The sequence below is a fragment of the Ornithorhynchus anatinus genome, chromosome 2 (assembly GCF_004115215.2).
Source record: "Ornithorhynchus anatinus isolate Pmale09 chromosome 2, mOrnAna1.pri.v4, whole genome shotgun sequence".
NCBI lineage: Eukaryota > Metazoa > Chordata > Mammalia > Monotremata > Ornithorhynchidae > Ornithorhynchus > Ornithorhynchus anatinus.
Genome location: NC_041729.1, coordinates 153,216,767 through 153,236,774, shown reverse-complemented (window position 1 = coordinate 153,236,774; position 20,008 = coordinate 153,216,767). Strand labels below are relative to the sequence as shown.

The 20,008-nt window shown below is 41.9% G+C and overlaps 1 protein-coding gene across 2 annotated transcripts in view; it reads left to right on the top strand.

Moving 5' to 3' along the window:
* Positions 1-20,008, top strand: part of NELL2 (neural EGFL like 2) — a 350,325-nt gene that overhangs the window by 196,508 nt on the left and 133,809 nt on the right. For both annotated transcript variants that reach the window (XM_029058252.2, XM_029058251.2), the window contains exon 13: positions 10,350-10,475. In XM_029058252.2, the coding sequence (XP_028914085.1) occupies positions 10,350-10,475 (126 nt within the window). The remainder of the gene's footprint in view (positions 1-10,349; positions 10,476-20,008) is intronic.

Genomic DNA, 20,008 nt, shown 5'->3' with positions numbered 1-20,008 from the left:
AGTGCTTGGAATGTACAATTTGGCAATAGAGACAATCCCTGCCAATATCATTAACAAAAAAAAAGAAAGAAAGAAAACTGATGGTAGATGTTGACAGCATCTGGGACACTCTTACTCCCAACCAGAGCACCAAAGGGAGCAAGACCATCCTTGCCTCTGAAGTGAAACTGACAGAGTAAAAGCCATCTGTGAGCAGGGAATATGTCTGTTATATTGTGCTTTTCCAAATGCTTAGCACAGTGCTCTGCACAGTAAGTGCTCAACAAATATGATTGATTGTCCCTGAATTCCCCAGGCATGTGAATGATCATAACTGATCTTGAGAAGCAGCGTGGCTTAGTAGAAAGAGAATGGTCTTGGGAGCCAGAGGACGTGGGTTCTAATCCCGCCTCTGCCACTTGTCTGCTGTGTGACAAGTGACCTTGGGCAAGTCGCTTCTCTTCTCTGTGCCTCAGCCACCTCAGCTACAAAATGGGGATTAAGATTGTGAGCCCCACGTGGGACAACCAGATTACCTTGTATCTACCCCAGCGCTTAGATCAGTGCTTGGCAAATAGTAAGGACTTAACAAATTCTATTATTATCATTATTATTGTTAAGCAACTGTGAAGGCCAGCTGGGATTCATGGAAGCTGAAGTCTGCCAAATGGGAGCTGAATAGCTGCTCCTCATTCCAAAACAGTGGGGCTCATCCTGATTCTTCAGGGAGCTGTGGAAATTCTTCAGCTCCCCAGGACAGGAAAACCTGTGCTTATCCTACTCCTGAGAAAAAGTCCTTCTCTCTTCTGTTCTTGGGAATGTCTCTCTGCCTCTCACTAGTTAATAATAGTGGTATTTGTTAAGCGCTTACTATGTGCAGAGCACTGTTCTAAGCGCTGGGGTAGAGACAGGGTAATCAGATTGTCCCACATGGGGCTCATATTTTTAAATCCCCATTTTTACAGATGAGGTAACTGAGGCACCGAGAAGTTAAGTGACTTGCCCAAGGTCACACAGCAGACAAGTGGCGGATCCAGGATTAGAACCCACGTCCTCTGACTCCTAAGCCCGGGCTCTTTCCACTGAGCCACGCTGCTTCTCCGCCCATCAGTGTCCTTATTGGCACTGTCTCTTGCTCTTTCTCTTTCCTTAAGAGCCTGTCTGGTTACCCCCTCCTGACTTTTATGCTTAGATTGAGTCTCTTGACTGCTTCTAATTCACACCTCCCTACTCTTTCCCATAATTTAGTATAGTTCTCTGTACACAGTAAATGCTTAACCTACTATTACTGAAGTTCTCAGAAACTCATTCTTTTTCTGTCTCCATTCCCTGAATCCATCTTTATTTCCGGCTCTTTCTTATATATTGTGTCCTAGCCATAAAGGGACACATGCAGTGGATAAATTATGGGCATGTACATAAGTACTGTGAGATTGAGGGTGGGTTGAATATCAAGTGCTACTTGTTTTGATTGGTTCTGTTTTGCTTTGCTGTGTCTCCCCCGTTCAGACTGTGAGCCCGTTATTGGGCAGGGACTTTATCTGTTGCCTCAATTGTACATTCCAAGTGCTTAGTACAGTGCTCGGCACATAGTAAGCGCTCAATACATACTAGTGAATGAATGAATGAAAGTGCTAAAAGGGTGGGCAGATTTTAGGAAAGCCTGAGGCCAAGATGCAGCAAGTTGCAAAGGACAGTTGTTACATGCATGTAGAGTGGTGGGTTGCTTCTTTATCCATAATAATAATAATGGTGTTTAAGTGGTTACTATGTGCTAAGCACTGTTCTAAGCACTGGGGTAGATGCAAGGTTATCAGGTTGTCCCACATGGGGCTCACAGTCTTAATCCCAATTTTACAGATGAGGCACAGAGAAGTTAAGTGACTTGCCCAGGGTCTCACAGCAGACAAGTGGTGGAGGCAGGATTAGAACCCAAGTCCTCTGACTCCTGAGCCTGTGCTCTTGCCACTAAGACACCCTTAAAGGCTCTTTCTCCATAACCTCTTACATGTGAATATCATTGCCTACTCCCATCTCCATAGCCCTTGTACTTGGATCTCTACCCTTTAAGCTCTTAACATTCACCCCACCCCCAGCCCCAATGTACTTACGTACACATATCCGTAATTTATTTATTTATATCAATTTTTGTCTCTCCCTCTAGACTGTAAACTCTTGTGGGCAGGGAACATGTCTACCAACTCTGTCATATTCTTCTAAGTGCATAGTACAATGCTCTTCACACAATAAGCTCTCAAAAAATATCTCTGATTGATTGATTTTTTATGGTATTTGTTAAGTGCTTACTATGTGCCAGGCACTGAACTAAGTTCTGAAGTACTACTTGATTAACAGAAATGTCAGTGCTGAATACAAAGGACATGTCTCTTTCTCTTTCTCTCTCTCTCTCTCTCTCTTTTGTCTATCTGCAGGAAGACAGCAGGGTTCATACAGGTAAAGAAAGATGTCCCTGTAGGAGGATTATATTTGATTCAGGGTCAGGAAATGAGGAACCTCAGAATAATGAACCCATAGTGTGGGCAAGTCACTTAACTTCTCTGTGCCTCAGTTATCTCATCTGTAAAATGGGGATTAAGACTGTGAGCCCCATGTGGGACAACCGGATTCCCCTGTGTCTACCCCAGCGCTTAGAACAGTGCTCTGCACATAGTAAGCACTTAACAAATACCAACATTATTATTAGTAGTAGTAGTAGTGTAATCATATCACTGAAAAAATGGAGAAGGAAAATGATTATTAATTAGTCAATCATATTATTTAGTGCTTACTGTGTGCAGAGAACTGTACTAAGTGCTTGAGAGAGAACAGTATAACACAGTGGATAGACATGTTCCCTGCCTACAATGAGCTTAAAGTCTAAGGGGGAGACAGACATTACAATAAAGCATGGTTATGTTCAAAAGAGCTGTGGGGCTGAGAGTGGAGTAAATAAAGGGTACAAGTTCAAGGAAAATGGTGAAGCAGAAGGCAAAGGGAGTGGGGAAATGAGGACTTGGTCTGGAAAGGCATCTTATAGAGGAGATGTGATTTTAATAAGGTTTTGAAGATGGCAATGACGGTCTGTCAGATATGAAGGGGGAAGGAGTTCCAGACCAGAGGCAAGATTAGAGCGAGATGTTCATGGCGAGATAGATGAGGTAGAAGTAAACTGAGTAGGTTACTCTTAGCAGACATAATGCTTTGAAAGAGGAGGAGACTGCTGAGGAGGAGCCCAGGAAAGAAGGAATTTCAAGAGTCCATAAATGGGAGTATCTGAATATGGTTGAACGATTTGGTGGTAGAGACATGGAGAAATGAGTGGATTCAAATTTTGTTGAAGAGAAGGAATGAGTGGGCTTTGCAGCTGATATTATGAGGAGCAAAGGCAGATTTTTCTGAGATTTCTAATCTGAGGCCCTTACGGGAAGGAGAGTCATGCAGGGGAGGCAAGATGAACAGTGAAGAAAATCTGGGAATTCAGGGGCTGCGTGAGCCATACTCTGTTTGTGATTTATTAAATATCCACTTTTGACTATATCTACATCAGTCCTGAGAATAGGAATAGCTCCAGTGAGTAAAGCTGAAAGATATTGAAACAGCTATAAATTTTTTAAATGTTCTTAAAATAGTTTTTTCAGTTAATGTATGGTGAGGTGTGTGCTATCAGAGAAGATTTTATAAAGTTTCTGCTTGAATAATTGTATTTATAAACTTAAGGAAGATGCACCGCAGTTTATAGAGCATGCTTTCTTCTTTTGTTTTTGAGACAAGAGTCCACAACTTGTAACCCACATTAAAAATTGACCAGGATTTTCAAGTTTAGAACTACAGTTTAGTCAATTATTAACATGCAATAAGCAATTCAGGAAACTGTAATGACTCCATAGTTTTTCTGAAAGCCCTAGTGTCATATTAGATGGGCACTAAGAACATTTAGTAAAGTTGAATATTATCATGATTAGAATCCCAGACTCTAGTAAAATAAGTATGCATTTTTAGTTTGATTACTTTTCAGGGTTTTGAATGAATATGCAACCTCACTGTAAAAAAATGTTTCTGACTTGAAGAACTTTCAAACCCAACAGGACAGGGCACTGTCTCCAAGTTGGTGAGAAAAGAGAATGGCAAACTCTGTTTCTTAGATACAGGCAATTAAAATTCAACATTGCATTCTTAAATTGGCAGCTTCACAGCTAAAAAAGAGTTCAGTCAGTCCTAGAGTTATCATGTAAGGTTTGCTCTCACACCTTTCTTAACACTTTCCATTGAATGGCCAGTAAAACCATAGTTGAATTTCCAATGTCCTATTTTCATTAGATCCTCAAACTTGGAGAAGTCATATGATTGTTATTTCAAATATTTTCCATGTTAAAGGTGCTGGCAAATGGATACAGCCCTTAATGAGGACCACAAGAGAACCTGGATTAGCATTTTTAAACTGTTTGGATTCTGGATTGTCCCTTTCATCCACTTTCCTCATTATAATATCTTATTGTATAATTTACCTAGGAACCAAACATTAAGCTTCAGAAACAATTTAAATCATTCGAACTTGTATTTCAGGCCCAGAATGACTTAGAACTTGGAGCAAAAGACACTGCAACTATAGAAGTGTAGTTCTAGATTTCAGATGCAAAATAAATTGCTTCTTTAATCTCACAAAAATGTACACCTTTCATGAGGAGCAATGTAGCCTGATGGAAAGAGCAGGGGCCTGGGATTCAGGGGAGCCATGTTGCAATTCCAACTGCCATTCGCCTGCTGGGTGCCTTGGGAAAGTTAGTTAACTTCTCTCTGCCTCAGTTTTTTCATTTTTAAAATGGAGTTTTGATGCCTGTTGTTTCTCCTTAGACTGTGAGTCCTGTTGTTTACCCCAGTACTTAGTACTGAGCATAATGATAATAATAGTAATAATGACATTTGTTTAGCGATTACTATCTGCCAAGCAGTGTTCTAAGTGCTGGGGTAGATACAAGGTTATCAGGCCATCCCACATGGGGCTCACAGTCTTAATGCCCATTTCACAGTGAGGTCACAGAAGCACCAAGAATTTAAGTGACTAACCCAAAGTCACACAGCTAAGTGGGGAGGCAGGATTAGAACCCATGATCTCTGACTCTCAAGTCCAAGCTCTTTCCACTTAGCCACACTGCTTCTCTAACATGACACAGCATGACAAATAGTGAGTGCTTAGCAAACACCACAAGTATGATGAACTATTATTATGATCCCTTAGCATAGCAATGACAAATTGGATTTTGCAGACAATAGTGTCCTTCTTATCCTACCCAAAAAACTCAGTCAATCAACAAAGAATTATTAAGCACGTACCAACTGAATTGAACCATACAAGGCACTGAAATTGTTACTTAGCAGGAGAAATGGAATTCTCAGAGAGAGGGTAGTGAATATTTATGTACCACTTAAATGAGGTACCAAGGAATATCTATTTTTTCCTTAACGATAGCATGGCTCCAATGAGGCACTTTCTGTTCAATAAGTTGCATATTTATTTTCATCAGCCATACAAATTGTTTAAGCTGGGCCTCGAAGAAAGTAGACAGACATTGTGCAAGCATCAAATCTGAGCATCCTAGAATAATTGCCAATCTGTACCAGAATTACTGCAGAGCATAGCATAGCAGTCCAAGAATCGTACAGTCAGAAAACTGGAAAGGAGCATGAACATCTTAATGGAATAGATCTAATTTTAAAGACATCCAGAGAAGGTTATTCCACAACTTCCCTCAGAAACCCCTTCTGAATGGCGAATAATGGTCAGGAAACTGTCTTCCCTGTTAAAATGCAAACGTTTTGTGGGCAGGGAATTTATCTTGTCTTTCTTTTGTACTTCCCAAGGACTTAGTACATAGCTTTAGAGAAGCAGTATGATTTAGTGGATAGAGCATGGGCCTGGGAGTCAGAAGAACCTGCATTCTAATTCTGGCTGCTCCACTTGGGCAAGTCAATTAATTTCTCTGTGACTCAGTTACCTCATTTGTAAAATTGGGATTAAGAGTGTGAGCATCAAGTGGGGAATAGACTGTGTCCAACCTAACTTCTATCTACCCCAGTGCTTAGTAGGATGCCTGGCACATAGTAAGTGCTTAACAAGTACCATTAGAAAAAATCTAGAAGTTCTCAATAAATACAACTACGGTTATTACTACAAAATTCTTCCTTATAGTGACCTAAATCCTTCTGCTATAGATGGAGCCCATATAGCCCTGTTCAATACTCAGGGGTAAAATGCTGGGTCACCACCATTTTCTAAGAGTTCTCCTATAGTGCAGACTATTATTCCTGAATAATAATTGTGGCATTGCTGTACCAAGAACTATGCTGTTTTGTATATACAAGGAAATCTGATCAGACACAGTCCCTGATCCCCATTTGACTCACAGTTTTAGTGGGAGAAAGAATAGATAGGCCTCATTTTACAGATGAAGAAGCTGAGGCACTGAGAAGTTAAGTACCTCATTCAAAGATACACAGGCAAGAGGCAGAGCAAGGATTAGAACTTGTGTCTTGACTCCCAGTACCGTGCTCTTTCCACTACTCATTCATTCATTCAATAGTATTTATTGAGTGCTTACTATGTGCAGAGCACTGTACTAAGTGCTTGGAATGTACAATTCAGCAACAGTTAGAGACAATCCCTGCCCAATGACGGGCTCACCGTGATGAATAATTCCAGTTCCTAGCAGGCTAGCCATCCTCACCACCTCTCCTACTTTTTATGGTTCAAGAAAAGCATCCTGGCTCAACACAATCAACATTTCCTAATGATGGTATTTGTTAAGTGCTTACTATGTGTCAAGCACTGTGCCTGTTGAATATATAAATACATTTGGTATGGCTGTTTCATTTGGATAACCGATTCTTGCTCATAAAAATAATAATTTTGGTATTTGTTAAGTGCTTACTATGTGCAGAGCACTGTTCTAAGCGCTGGGATAGATACCGGGTAATCAGGTTGTCCCACGTGAGGCTCACAGTTAATCCCCATTTTACAGATGAAGTAACTGAGACACAGAGAAGTTAAGTGACTTGCCTACAGTCACACAGCTGACAAGTGGCAGAGCCGGGAGTCGAACCCATGACCTCTGACTCCAAAGCCCAGGCTCTTTCCACTGAGCCATGCTGCTTCCTTCTAGAGTATGACTTAGCTGTACAAAATCCTTGTTTCTGAAATCCATGCATGTTAACTCCCAAAATGCCATTCTTATTCTTCTCCCTGACCCTCCATTGCATTTAGTGGCATTGAACTGTTATCTAGTTCTTTGTGAATTAAGTTCATTGATCTCTGCATCTACAATAGTAGTCTAGTATTTCACAGAAAGTGGACCAAGAATCAAACCTCAGACTTAAACCCACACTAGAAAAGCCATGTGGCTCAGTGGAAAGAGCATGGGCTTTGAAGTCAGAAGATGTGGGTTCTGCCACTTGTCTGCTGTGTGACCTTGGGCAAGCCACTTAACTTCTCTGCACCTCTATTACCTCATCTGTAAAATGGGGATTAATACCCTCAGTTCCACGTGGGACAACCTGACTACCTTGTATCTACCCCAGCACTTAGAACAGTGCTCGGAGCATAGTAAGCACTTTACAAATACCGCAGTAATATTATTATTAGTGTATATTATTCTCCAGTACACAGAAATATTGGAGGAACTCATAATCCTATTGTACTGATTAATGTCCAAGACTTTATTGGCTAGGCACTAAACCGTTAATGTCCATTACTGTGCTAATGGAATTCTCCAATAGGATCAAATTAAGATAAATGCTCAAACTCTTTTACTTTCAGAAATCCCTCAAGATTTCTGCTGCATCAATCAATCATATTTATTGAGCACCTACTGGGTGTAGAGCCCTGTACTAAGCCTTTGGGAGAGTGCAACACAACAATATAATAGACACATTCCCTGCCTACAACAAGCTTACAGTCTAAAGGGCAAGTAGTGCCAGAGGTTTAAGATAAGTAAAAGTGTTAAATCAGAGTTTTAAAGCAGACAACAGGACATTGATGAGCTATACTAATGTTTTCTACTCCTAAAAGAGCCCTTTTTATGGTATTTGTTAAGAGCTTACTATGACCTAGGGACCATTCTGAGCATTGGGTGGATAAAGGCTAATCAGTATGAACACAATCCCTGGCCCATGTGGACCTCACAGTCTTACTCCCCATTTAACAGATGAGGTAATTGAGGGACAGAGAAGTGAAATGACTTGCCCAAGGTCAGACAGCAGACAAATGGCAGAGCCAAGATTAGAAGCTAGGTCTTTCTGACTCCCAGCCTCCATCAAACTCTATCCATTAGGCCACGCTGCTTCTCAGTTGATTGCTTTGACAATTAAAAAATAAAAGTTATATTGTACTGTGTCCTGGGATGGGAGAAATGGGACATGGTTTATTACCGCCATAATTAAAATCTTGGTTCTTACCACATTTTGCATTTGATCTGGGATCCTTCCCTCCTCCAGTCCCCAGGGCCTCATTCTTCCTTCCCTACCCCACCTATGGGAATAGTGGGAAGGGCCCTGCAGTACTAGGACAGTGTCCTGAACTGAATCTTCAGTAATACTGCCTCTGCCTGGTAAATAAAAATGGCAGAACTGCCACTATGGCCCAGCTCTTTTTTGGCACTGACACTTGCCTGTGTCTCTTCTTATAATATCCTATCACGGGCTCTGTGCTCGTAAGATCCTTGGGGGCAGGGATAGTGACTATCAACTGTACTGCATAATGATAATAATAATAATAATAGTCAGAGCTTGTCATGGGCAGGAATGTGTCCGTTTGTTGTTATATTGTACTCTTCCAAGAGCTGAGTACAGTGCTCTGCACAAGTTAAGCTCAATAAATATGATTGAATTAATTTTATTAATAATGATAATCATTCTGGTATTTGTTAAGCACTAAGTTGTGTAAAGCACTGTACTAAGCCCTGGGTAGATACAAGATATTCAGATTGCACACAGTCCTGATCCTGGTCCCACCTCAGGTTCACAGTCTAAGTAGGAGGGAGTAGGATTGTATCCCCAGTTCACAGATGAGGAAACAGGTACAGAGAAGTTAAGTGATTAGCCCAAGGTCACAAAGAAACTGGAGAAACCGGAACTAAACCCCAGAATCTCAGTCTTCTAGGTCTGTGCACTTCCCTCTATGCTACACTACTTTTATATTCTTTTTTATATATCTTTTATATATATTTTTATATTTGATTAGACTGTGAGCCCGTCATTGGGCAGGGATTGTCTCTATCTGTTGTCAAATTGTACATTCCAAGTGCTTAGTACAGTGCTCTGCACATAGCACTCAATAAATACTATTTAATGAATGAATATTCTCCAAAGCGCTTAGTGGAGCATTCTACACACAATCTTCAATAACTATGACTGATTGATTTTTAGCTGTAGTAACCAGGAGCCTACTGCAGGAACCCCTAAATGACCTCAATCCTGGGGTCAGTTCTGATAGATCCTCCAGAATGGCCATTCTGGAGGAGGCACAATATTACTGCTCACTTTGACTAGTGATAGGGTAGGTATATCCCCAACACAGGACTAGGAATCCAGAGAAACTTTTGTTGAGTCCCTTTCAGGCCCCAAAATTCTCTTGAAAATCAGAAGAAATGGTATTATTTTCAGGCTCTCGGATTTCTGGTCCACTCACACCTTCCTGTTTAGTTGATTCTGAATTCCAAACTAGCTACCAGAGGAACTAGAGCTTGTCTGAAAATCGAAACCTTGTTTTTATCAATTTACAGATTTTCTGCCACAGCACATCTCTATGTGAACCATTTTATCTCCCTATAACAAGGGTTGTCTATATCTGTATTTCTGTTGACAGTAGACCACCTGTTGTTATCAGAATTTTAAGCGAAACATTTTAAGTTCTAGTATTTGTTGAAAACTTATTTCTTCTCACCATATGCTGCTAAATAGAAAGCTAGTAATAATAGGACTAAAGCAATACATGGAAGTGCCAGTGACAGACAAATTTCTGCTCCCAAGCAGACTGAGGTTACAGTTCTTAAAAACCTTAGAGATGGGTTGGTTTCAATCATAGGTATATAAGTCCCAGAATTTCAAAAGAAGCAAGGAATGATCTAAGCTAATGCATTTTTTAAAACCCCATCAATAACTGTTTGCAAAAGGCTCATGCTGTTTCTGTTTTTTGAACACATCAGAGTCTGATTTTAAAAGAGAACCTCCAAACACATTTACAATTGCTGCACTGTTCAAAAGCCCTTTCTCCTAAAAGTCTGGAGATCTGCAAAGATGACAAAATGTTGGACGTTATTACCTGAATCTTGGGATACTCACCAACTTCCCCTCCATTGATCACACTGGTCTCTTTGCAGACATCGACGAATGTGCTGAAGGTCATCACTACTGCCGAGAGAACGCCATGTGTGTGAACACTCCAGGATCTTTCATGTGCATCTGCAAAACGGGATACATCCGAATCGATGATTACTCATGTACAGGTAAGAGCTGGTTATTTCATCATAATGTCAGTAGGTCACTTCAGATGTCAGAAATGGAGACATGTCTTTCAAATACTTGTCTAACTTTGGTCAGAAATCAGAAATCTGTAGCCTGGATAGTGATCAATAAAAGCAAAAATAGCAGATACGGACAACTGGATATCTCTTATCGATGAAACCCTCAACAAGAAAATCCTTGCTGATCCTTACTAAAGTAGAAGGAAAAACTAAATGTTTTTATACTTACAATAAGAGATGGAGAAAGTGCCCTTTAAAACAAACTTAGCAAGAATTAAATGAAAAACTTGAAGAAAAGTTATTAACGTATGAATGGGTTGTATAGAAACTGGAGATAGCTTTATTAACACAATCATGAGCTTGTTGCTGGTAACTCCATCCCTTAGCTCAGAATTGGATTGTGAAGGAGATCTTCGTGTTCTTCATTTTGAGTGCTGAATACTGATGGTGAGATTCTTATCCACACACGTGAACAAGGCTGAAAAGACTGATGCAGGGTTTGCATTCTCTTCTACATTATGTGTGGGTAAAGTTAGTTTTTTGTTCAGTTGTCCATTTACCCCATCTCTCCCCTTCCTCTTGGCAGAATTTGCTACCACTCCCTGGGGAGGCAAGGTCTTGAAACACTCCTACAGCAGCCCCATGCTGGTTCTACTGCCAATTCTAATGCCTTTATTCTCTCTCCCTCCCCCAAGGGATCACTGCTATGTTCACAGGTTCAAATATCTGCAAATCTGAGTTTTGCTTTTCCCATTTAAATGTTCTCTCCCCAAGATAGCCCCACCGTGGCCTGTCACTGACTGCTGGATTGGCAATCGGCTGCAGAAATAGGTCAGTTGTTGCTGCCATCAGAGTCCCGACCCTCTCTATCCCCTGCTTTTCTGTGGATTCCGCCTGGCACTGTGGCCAACGCAGCTTAGATCTGTGGTTACTGCCACCTTCCACCAGGCAGAGTGTCATCCGCGCAGAAACTATCTGCCTAACATACGTGCCTATCACCTTCACACAGCTCCACAAAGCACCTTCATTCCTAGTTGCTGCCGGTCAGGCTTGTCAGCCTTTTGCGATGGTCTCCCAGAAATCCACCGTCATAGCATATAGGCAAGTGATTGACTACATCCTAAAATATTTTTCTGCCCTCCCTGTTTTCAGGTCCCCTTCTCACTGTAAATTAATCCCACAGCATTTGCTAGGGTATCTTGCTAACTGTTCTCAGTCTATCAATCAATGGTATTTTTTGAGTGCTTACTGTGTTCAGAGAAATGTATTAAGTGCTGCAGAGAATACAAAAGAGTTTGTAGATCCATTTCCTGCCCTCAAGGAGTTTACAGTTTATAGATATCTCACCCCAAGAAGCTCTTTTGATGTGAGCACTGTTTCAGTGCCAGTGAATCAGTAGTCTTTTAAGACTTTGTTGTTGGACTTTCTTTTCTGCTACAACTCCCTGGAGAGGCGGAGCCCAAATCCTCAAAGAGCTGTTCATTCCTGCCCAAGCATCTTTACTCCCATTCCCTCCCAGGAGATCCCAGCACGTCTGCATATCCAGGCACTGAGCATGGGTTGCCTGCAAATAGGGGAATTTATTGCTTTGGTCATTTACATATTCCCTCCCCAATTGTGGCTTACTGCCTAGAGCACCGGCCTGGGAGTCGGAAGGATCTGGATTCTAATCCTGGCTCTGCCTCATGTCTGCTGTATGACCTTGGGCAAATCATTTCACTTCTCTGGGCCTCAGATACCTCATTTGTAAAATGGGGATTAAGAGTATGAGTCCCAGGTAGTACAGGGACTGCATCCAACCTGTGTAGCTTGTTTCTACCCCAGCACTTAGAAGAGTGCTTGGCACATAGTAAGCATTTAACAAGTAGCATAGTAATTAATAATAATCATTATTATTATTACTACTGCAAATCCTCCTTGGCCTGTCATTCATTGCAGGCTTGTCAATAATATTAATAATAATAATTATGGTGTCTGTTAAGCGCTTACTATGTTCCAGGCACAGTTCTAAGCACTGGCGTAGATACAAAATAATTGAGTTGGACATAGTCCCTGTCCCACATGGGGCTCACAGTCTTAAATCCCATTTTACAGATGAGGGAACTGAGGCACAGAGAAGTGAAGTGACTTTCCCAAGACTGCACAGCAGACAAGTGGCAGAGCCAGTATTGGAACCCATTACCTCCTGACACCCAGGCCAATGCTCTGTCCACTAGGTCAGGCATCTGCTCCTACAGTCAAAAAGTGTTCACCAGAGTCTGCTCTTCCTGGAGGGACACATAGGGGCAACTCCCCTTCTCCTCCCCAACCCCCATCTTGGGTCTGTTGCCACCATACAGCAGGTGTCCTTGGCTTGAGTGCTGAATGGAGTCAAGATACTGAGGCCAGACCCCCACTGGACTCCAGATAATAATAATACAGACAATTGAGGCTTTTGTTAAGCTCTTACTTTGTGCCAGACCCTGTAATAAGTGCCGAGGTGGATAAAAGCAAATCGGGTTGGACACAGTTTTCCTTTCCCCCTTGGGAATCATAGTCTGAATCCCCATTTTACAGATGAAGTAATTGAGGCCCAGAGAAGTGAAATGAATTGCCCAAGGTAATGTTGGTATTTGTTAAGTGCTTACTATGTGCAGAGCACTGTTCTAAGTGCTGGGGGAGATACAGGGTCATCAGGTTGTCCCACGTGAGGCTCACAGTTAATCCCCATAACACAGCAGACAAGTGGCAGAGGCAGGATTAGAATTCAGGTCCTTCTGTCTCCCAGGCTTGTGTTCTATCCCCTAGGCCATGTTGCTTCTCTAAAGTATAGGGGGTTGGATTTTGGACCCCTGCCACTGGGAAGCTGAGTCTGGAAAGAGGGGTGGGAGGGAGGCAACCAGGAAGGATCAGGCTCAGCTCCATCACCACTTGATTTCAGAAGACACAGGGATGTGGAAATGAGGTGATCAGAAGCTGGAACCAGTGTTCCGATCTGGGAAGGGAGGGTGCAGGGTATGTCCACCTCGTGGCAGGGACAGCCTGACATCTCCATGTAGTTAGCATTACCACTTTCATTCCCATCCATGGCCCCAAGCCAGCGTTGCCTCCCCCCATCCCACCAATCCCTAGTTATGGACTCCACTTGCCTGCATAGAGGACCTCAGAGGAACTGAGCCCTCTCCCTTCCTACTGCTGAGACCACCCTCCTGCAGCCTGGAAAAGCTGGAACCTCTCACCTATCCTCCCCTAGGCCCCCAGACTATAAGCTCATTGTAGGCAGGGAATGAGTCTAAGCATCCCAAGTGCTTAGTATAGTGCTCATTCATTACGATGAACTAATGAATCTTCCTCCCTTCAGGCACCACGGGCCCACTACTGGCCGGGATCCTGGAGCCCTCCCGTCAGTGGGGTCATCACCGCTCAGGCCATTGGCCACTGTTATTCTTAACACTGGACAGGGTATCACCTGGGCAGAAACTATCTGCCTCGTTATCACTCTCCTGCCATTAGATGTTGAATGTAGTTTGTAGGTGTGCTGGTGAAACCGCTCAAAAAGCTGAACCTGTCTTCTGGGGGCGGTCCAGTCCTTTCAATCTTAAAAACAGTGGGATGTCACTGTAGCTTTGTAGAACTTTGACTTGGCAATCAGTAAATCGATATTAAGAAGTTCGATGTGCTACTCTCACCAAACATAGTCAGTTTTCTGAAAGATGTGCTGGCCTTTTTGAATCTGTTTTCTATTTATGTCTCTAAACATGCATCTTTGATGTATTAGCCAGGTCCCCGATTTTGGTGTCAGCATAAAATGTTGCTGGAACTTATTAATGAACATCAGGATTCTGGGTGACTAGTGGGTTGACCTGGTCAGTGGAGTGAGGATGTGTTGCAAATGAAAATCTTTTGTCGCGAGTCGGTATTTCAGGGGGATAGAGTGGTGACTAGGCTCAGTTTTCTGGAGGCTCCCTGTCAGTCCTCAAGGTTGCTCTAACTTGGTGCCACTTATGTGTCTGTCTTCCTGTTCAGTGGTTTAACAAAGGAGGCATCTTTCCTCCATCTTCTGCTGCACAGTTTTCATACTCATTTTTTGTTGGATTTTTTAATGGTATTTGTTGAGCACTTATGATGGGCCAAGCAATATACTAAATATCAAGGTAGAGACAAGCATGTCAGGTTGAATATGGTCCATGTTCCATACGGGGCTCACAATCATAATCACCATTTTCAGATGAGGTAACTGAGGCACGGAGAATAATAATGATAATAATAATAATTGTGGTATTTGTTAAGCACTTAGTATGTGACAGACACTGTACTAAGCGCTGGGGTATGTACAAGCAAATAGGATTAGACACAGTTTCCATCCCACCTGGGCTTCACAGTCTTAATCCCCATTTTTCAAATGTGGTAACTGAGGCATGGGGAAGGTAAGTGACTTGTCCAAGGTCACACAGCAAACAAGACAAGAGGAGCAGTGTGGCTTAGTGGAAAAAGCACAGGTTTGTGAGTCAGAAATCATGGGTTTTAATTCTGTTCTGTTCTGTTGCCGACTTGTTCATGCCAAGCGCTTAGTACAGTGCTCTGCACATAGTAAGCGCTCAATAAATAAATACTATTGAATTATCAACTGTGTGACTTTGGGCAAGTCACTTAACTTTCTCTGGGGATTAAGACTGTAAGACCCATGTGCGACAACCTGATTACCTTGTATCTACTCCAGTGCTTAAAACAGTGCTTGGCACATAGTAAGCGCTTAACAAATGCCATCATTATTATGATTATTAGTATTATTATTAAATGGCAGAGCCTGGATTAGAAGCGATGTCCTTTCTGATCTCCCATCCTCCTGTCCCCGCTTCAGTCTATACTTCACTCCACTGCCCAGATTATCTTTCTGCAGAAAAGCTCTGGGCATGTCACTCCTCTCCTCAAAAACCTCCATTGGTTGCCTATCAACCTTCACTTGAAGGAAAAACTGCTCACTATTGGCTTCAAAGCTCGCCATCACCTTGCCCCCTCCTACCTTATCTCCCTTCTCTCCTCCTACGGCCAGCCCTCACATTCAGTTCCTATGTGGCTAAGCTCCCTACTGTGCCTCATTCCCACCTGTCCCTCTGTCATCCCCTGGTCCACGTCCTACCTCTGTCCTGGAATGCCCTCCCTCCTCACATCCACCAAACTAACTCTCCTCCCCCTTCAAAGTCCTACTGAGAGCTCACCGCCTCCAGGAGACCTTCCCAGACTGAGTCCTCCCTTTTCCTCTGCTCTTCCTCCCCTCCCCATCGCCCCGGCCCCTCCCTCTGCTCTACACCTTTCCCTTCCCCACAGCACTTGTATATATTTGTATATATTTATTGCTCCATTTATTTTATTAATGATGTGCATTTATCTATGGTTCTATTTATCTATTTTGATGATGGTGATGCCTATTTGTTTTGTTTCGTTGTCTGTCTCCCCCTTCTCGATTGTGAGCCTGTTGTGGGGTGGGGATTGTCTCTATCTGTTGCTGAATTGTACTTTCCAAGCACTTAGTACTGTGCTGTGCACACAGTAAGTGCTCAATAAATACGACTGAATGAATGAATGTCGCTCAATTACGTACAATTACGCTATGCTGCAATAATCATGGTGCTATTTGCTTTCCACTAGCCCCCTTCACTTCTCAAGCTTCTTTCTTCTAAAACTAATTTTAACTCAATCATCTGAATCCCCCATAGATTTTTAAGCTCCTCGAGGGCAGAGATCATGTCTACCCATGTTATCGTATTCTCCCAAGTATTCAATACAGTGTTCTGCATAGAGTTAATGCTCAATAATACCACTGATTGATTGATTGTAGCTCCTGCTCTATTTTGTCATCACTGACCACTGCATAGCCTTTTCCCCTACCCCTGCTGTAGGAGCGTATTGATGACCCTCTCCCACCTTCAGAGCAATTTTCCAAAAAACCCTTCCACCAAGAAGCATTCCTCAACAAATCTTCATTCCACTGACCAGGTCAATCCGTTAATTACCAAAAGACCAGATTAAGAAGTCTTAGCACTTACTCATTCCTTTATTCATTTTCACTTATTCTGTTTTGGCCAGTTATAACTATGTTTTTCTGTTTGCAATTTATGTAACCTCCCTATGGGCAGAGATCAGGTCTACCAACTCTATTGCATGTACTCGCCTAAGTGCTTAGTAACAGTGCTCTGCACACAGTAAGTTCTCAATAAATATCATTGATTGATGTGTGCCCACTGTGTAGAAACACTTATTGAACATCCCATTAGGTGTCTGTTACCAGGTATTTGATACCTGTCTGATTTCCTCATTAGATTGTAAGCTTCTAAAGGGAAGGGGTAATGCCTCCTATGTACCTAATGTACATTCTCAATAAAATGCTCTGCCATGAATGAAAAGCTGCGTGCTCTAATGGAAAGAGCACGGGCCTGGGAGTCAGAGGACCTATGTTCTAACTGTGGCTCCAGTCCTCTTCTGCTGTGTGACCTTGGGCAAGTTTCTCACCTTCTCTGTGTCTCAGTTGCCTCATCTGTAAAACAGGGATTGAAGACCATGATCTGCAAGTGGGACGTGGACTGTGACCAACCTGATTAGTTTGAATCTACCTCAGTGCTTAGTACAGTGTCTGGCACATAGTAAGAGCTTAACAAATGCCATAAATATGTTCTATGCACATTAGTTGCTAAGTAAATGCTGCTGCTGCTGATGATGATGTTCGTCCCTCAAGCAGATCTAAATCTATACTATCTTACCCCATTTTGTGAGAGGCAAGACAGGAATGTTGTTTAATTAATCAATCAATCATATTTACTGAGCGTATACTATGTGCAGAGCACTGTATTAAGTGCTTGGGAGAGTACATTACAACTGGGATGGCAGGCACATTCCTGGCTCATAACAAGCCTACCATCCAAAGAGGGAGACAGACATTAATCTGAATAAATGAATAATTTATTAAATATAATTTAAAGCTATGTATATAAGTGCTGTGGAGTTGGGGGTGGGGAGAATATCAAGCATCATCACAGATTAAGGAGCATAGGCGGTACAGAAGGGAGAGCTAGCTGGGGAAAATGGGCTTAAATGGGAAAGACCTCTTGAAGGAGATGCTACTTCAGTAATGCTTCGAATGTGGAGAGAGTTTTGGTCTGGAGTATATGGAGGGGGAGAGAGTTCCAGGCTAGGGAAATGATGGGGGAATGGGATTGGCAGCAAGATAGATGAGATTGGGGGCATCTATATGTTGTTTTAAAGGGTATTGAGAATGCGAGCAAACTTTGGCTTACTTTGTTTTCATTTATTTATTTTTTTCCACATTCAGTCACTATCTTTAATAGTGCCAAAAACTGTTTATAAAGCAAACCCTTACAAGGCAGAAAGGGATTTCATTTTTAATGTGGTGTATTTCACTACCTTGATCCATTCATTCATTCAACCGTATTTATTGAGCACCTACCATGTGCAGAGCACTGTACTAAGCACTTGGGAGAGTACTCTAGAACAATAAACAGACACATTCTCTGCCTACAATGAGCTAACAGTCTCAGGGTGAGGACTGTGCTAATATAGTTATGGGATATAAATCTTGTTCTGAAAACTCTCCGTGAAAAAGGATTCCATAACCATATCTAACAGGAGTGACAATCTCTCACAGTTAAAGCATTTTTCCATAGGCCTGTATTTTATGCATCTAGCTACATTTCAGCTCTCCTTCTAAATTGTGAGTTGCTAAGTAATATGGTGTGAATAGCATAATGTGTATATTTGCATAATCCATAAAGTATTGTAGAAACCCTTTTAAGTAATGCTCTCCTTAATCTCATGGTTAAAAATAAAATGCATTTGTGAAAAACATGCAGTCTAATATTTTAGATGAAAAAAGAAATTTCATTTTCAGTCCCACTGGAAATATCTAGGTTTTACCCCAAGTGAAGACAACCGAGCAAATAGCTAAGCCCTAGAGAGCTTACAAGTTTCAGCCGGCTAGTCAATTCATCCTATATTGAGTTCAATTTCATACTTCACCTTAACAATAATGAAGAATTTTCACAGTATTGGCCCAATTTGCAACTTGTCTTCAGGCAGTACAAAATTTGCTTAGGAAAGGAACACAGAATCACCTAAAGCCTTTACTTCACAGAGAAATATTTGATAGTGAAATGAAAGTAATATGACAGAAGTGGCTTAACCAATGAATAAGTCCCCCAAAAAGGAGACAAAACAAAATTTACTCATACATAGGTTATGTCAGTTAACCTTCATTCCCGTTTCTCTCCTGCCAGGAAAAGAGCATAGGCGGATACTTCAAGTGCCGCTTGTTAATCACAGTCTTAGATCATCAAAGAAAAGAAAGTCCCAGCAAATTTCTAGGAACCAGTCATTTGATTCCTCTACACTAAAGATCTCTATGCATTTTTAGACTTAGTATTCTTTTTTTATCTCTTCTTTTATCCTAGGAAGTCTGAGAAGTATAGATCTTTCATCATCAATGGCATTTATCAAGTGCTTAGATTGATGTCCCAGTACCCCATATTTGGCTAAGAACAGAGTGAGAGCTTTTCAGACAGCATGATGTATTCAAGGAGTCTCTTCACCCTCCTCCATGCCTAGGTTGTTGTATCTAAATCCAAGTAAAGGAATAACTTTGATTCTTCACTGAAAATCTCCTGCTTCCCACATTACAGCTTTGGGTATACAGTGGAATCAGTCCACAGTTCCATGGGCTTTTTCTTCTTAAGGGCATTCCTCCCTGGAAAACAAAGCCAATTTTCACCAAAATGAACTTGCCCTAAGAATAATTCTTAGGAAGATGGTGTAACCTTCTCAAGAACCTCATCCCCAGTCCCTGAGTCAGGAATTCTGGTAGCATGGACAGTTTTGAAAAGGCAATACTTTCTATCTACCTCTCCCATTAAATGTTAAGATCCTTGAGCATTGTCTAATGGATAGCCTGGAGTCAGAAAGTCATGGGTTCCAATTCCAGATCTGCTTGTTGTCTGCTATGTGACTGTGGGCAAGTTACTTCACTTCCTGGGCCTCAGTTACCTCATTTGTAAAATGGGAATTGAGACTATGAGGCCCATGTGGGTCAGGGACTGTGTCCAACCTGATTTGCTTGTATCCACCCCATATTTTAGTACAGTGCCTGGCACATAGTGCTTAACAAATACCACAATTATCATCATTATTATTATTATTATTGAGGGTAGGGAAGTTGTACATTGCTACTGTTGCCCACTCCCAAGGGCTTAGTATATTGGTAAGGAAGCGCTTAGAAGACGCTCAATAAACAAGAATCAGGGTGGCCTAGTGAAAAGACCATGGGCTGGGAGTCAGGAGGCCTGGATTTTAATACTGGCTCTCCCAGTTGCCTGTTGTGGGATTTGGAACAAGTCACTCAACTTCTCTGTGCCTCAGTTTCCTCATCTGTAAAATGAAGATTCAATACTTGTTCTCACTCCTTCTTAGTCTGTGAGCCCCATGTCAGACAGGGACAACATCCAATCCAAGTTTCTTGTATCTACCCCAGT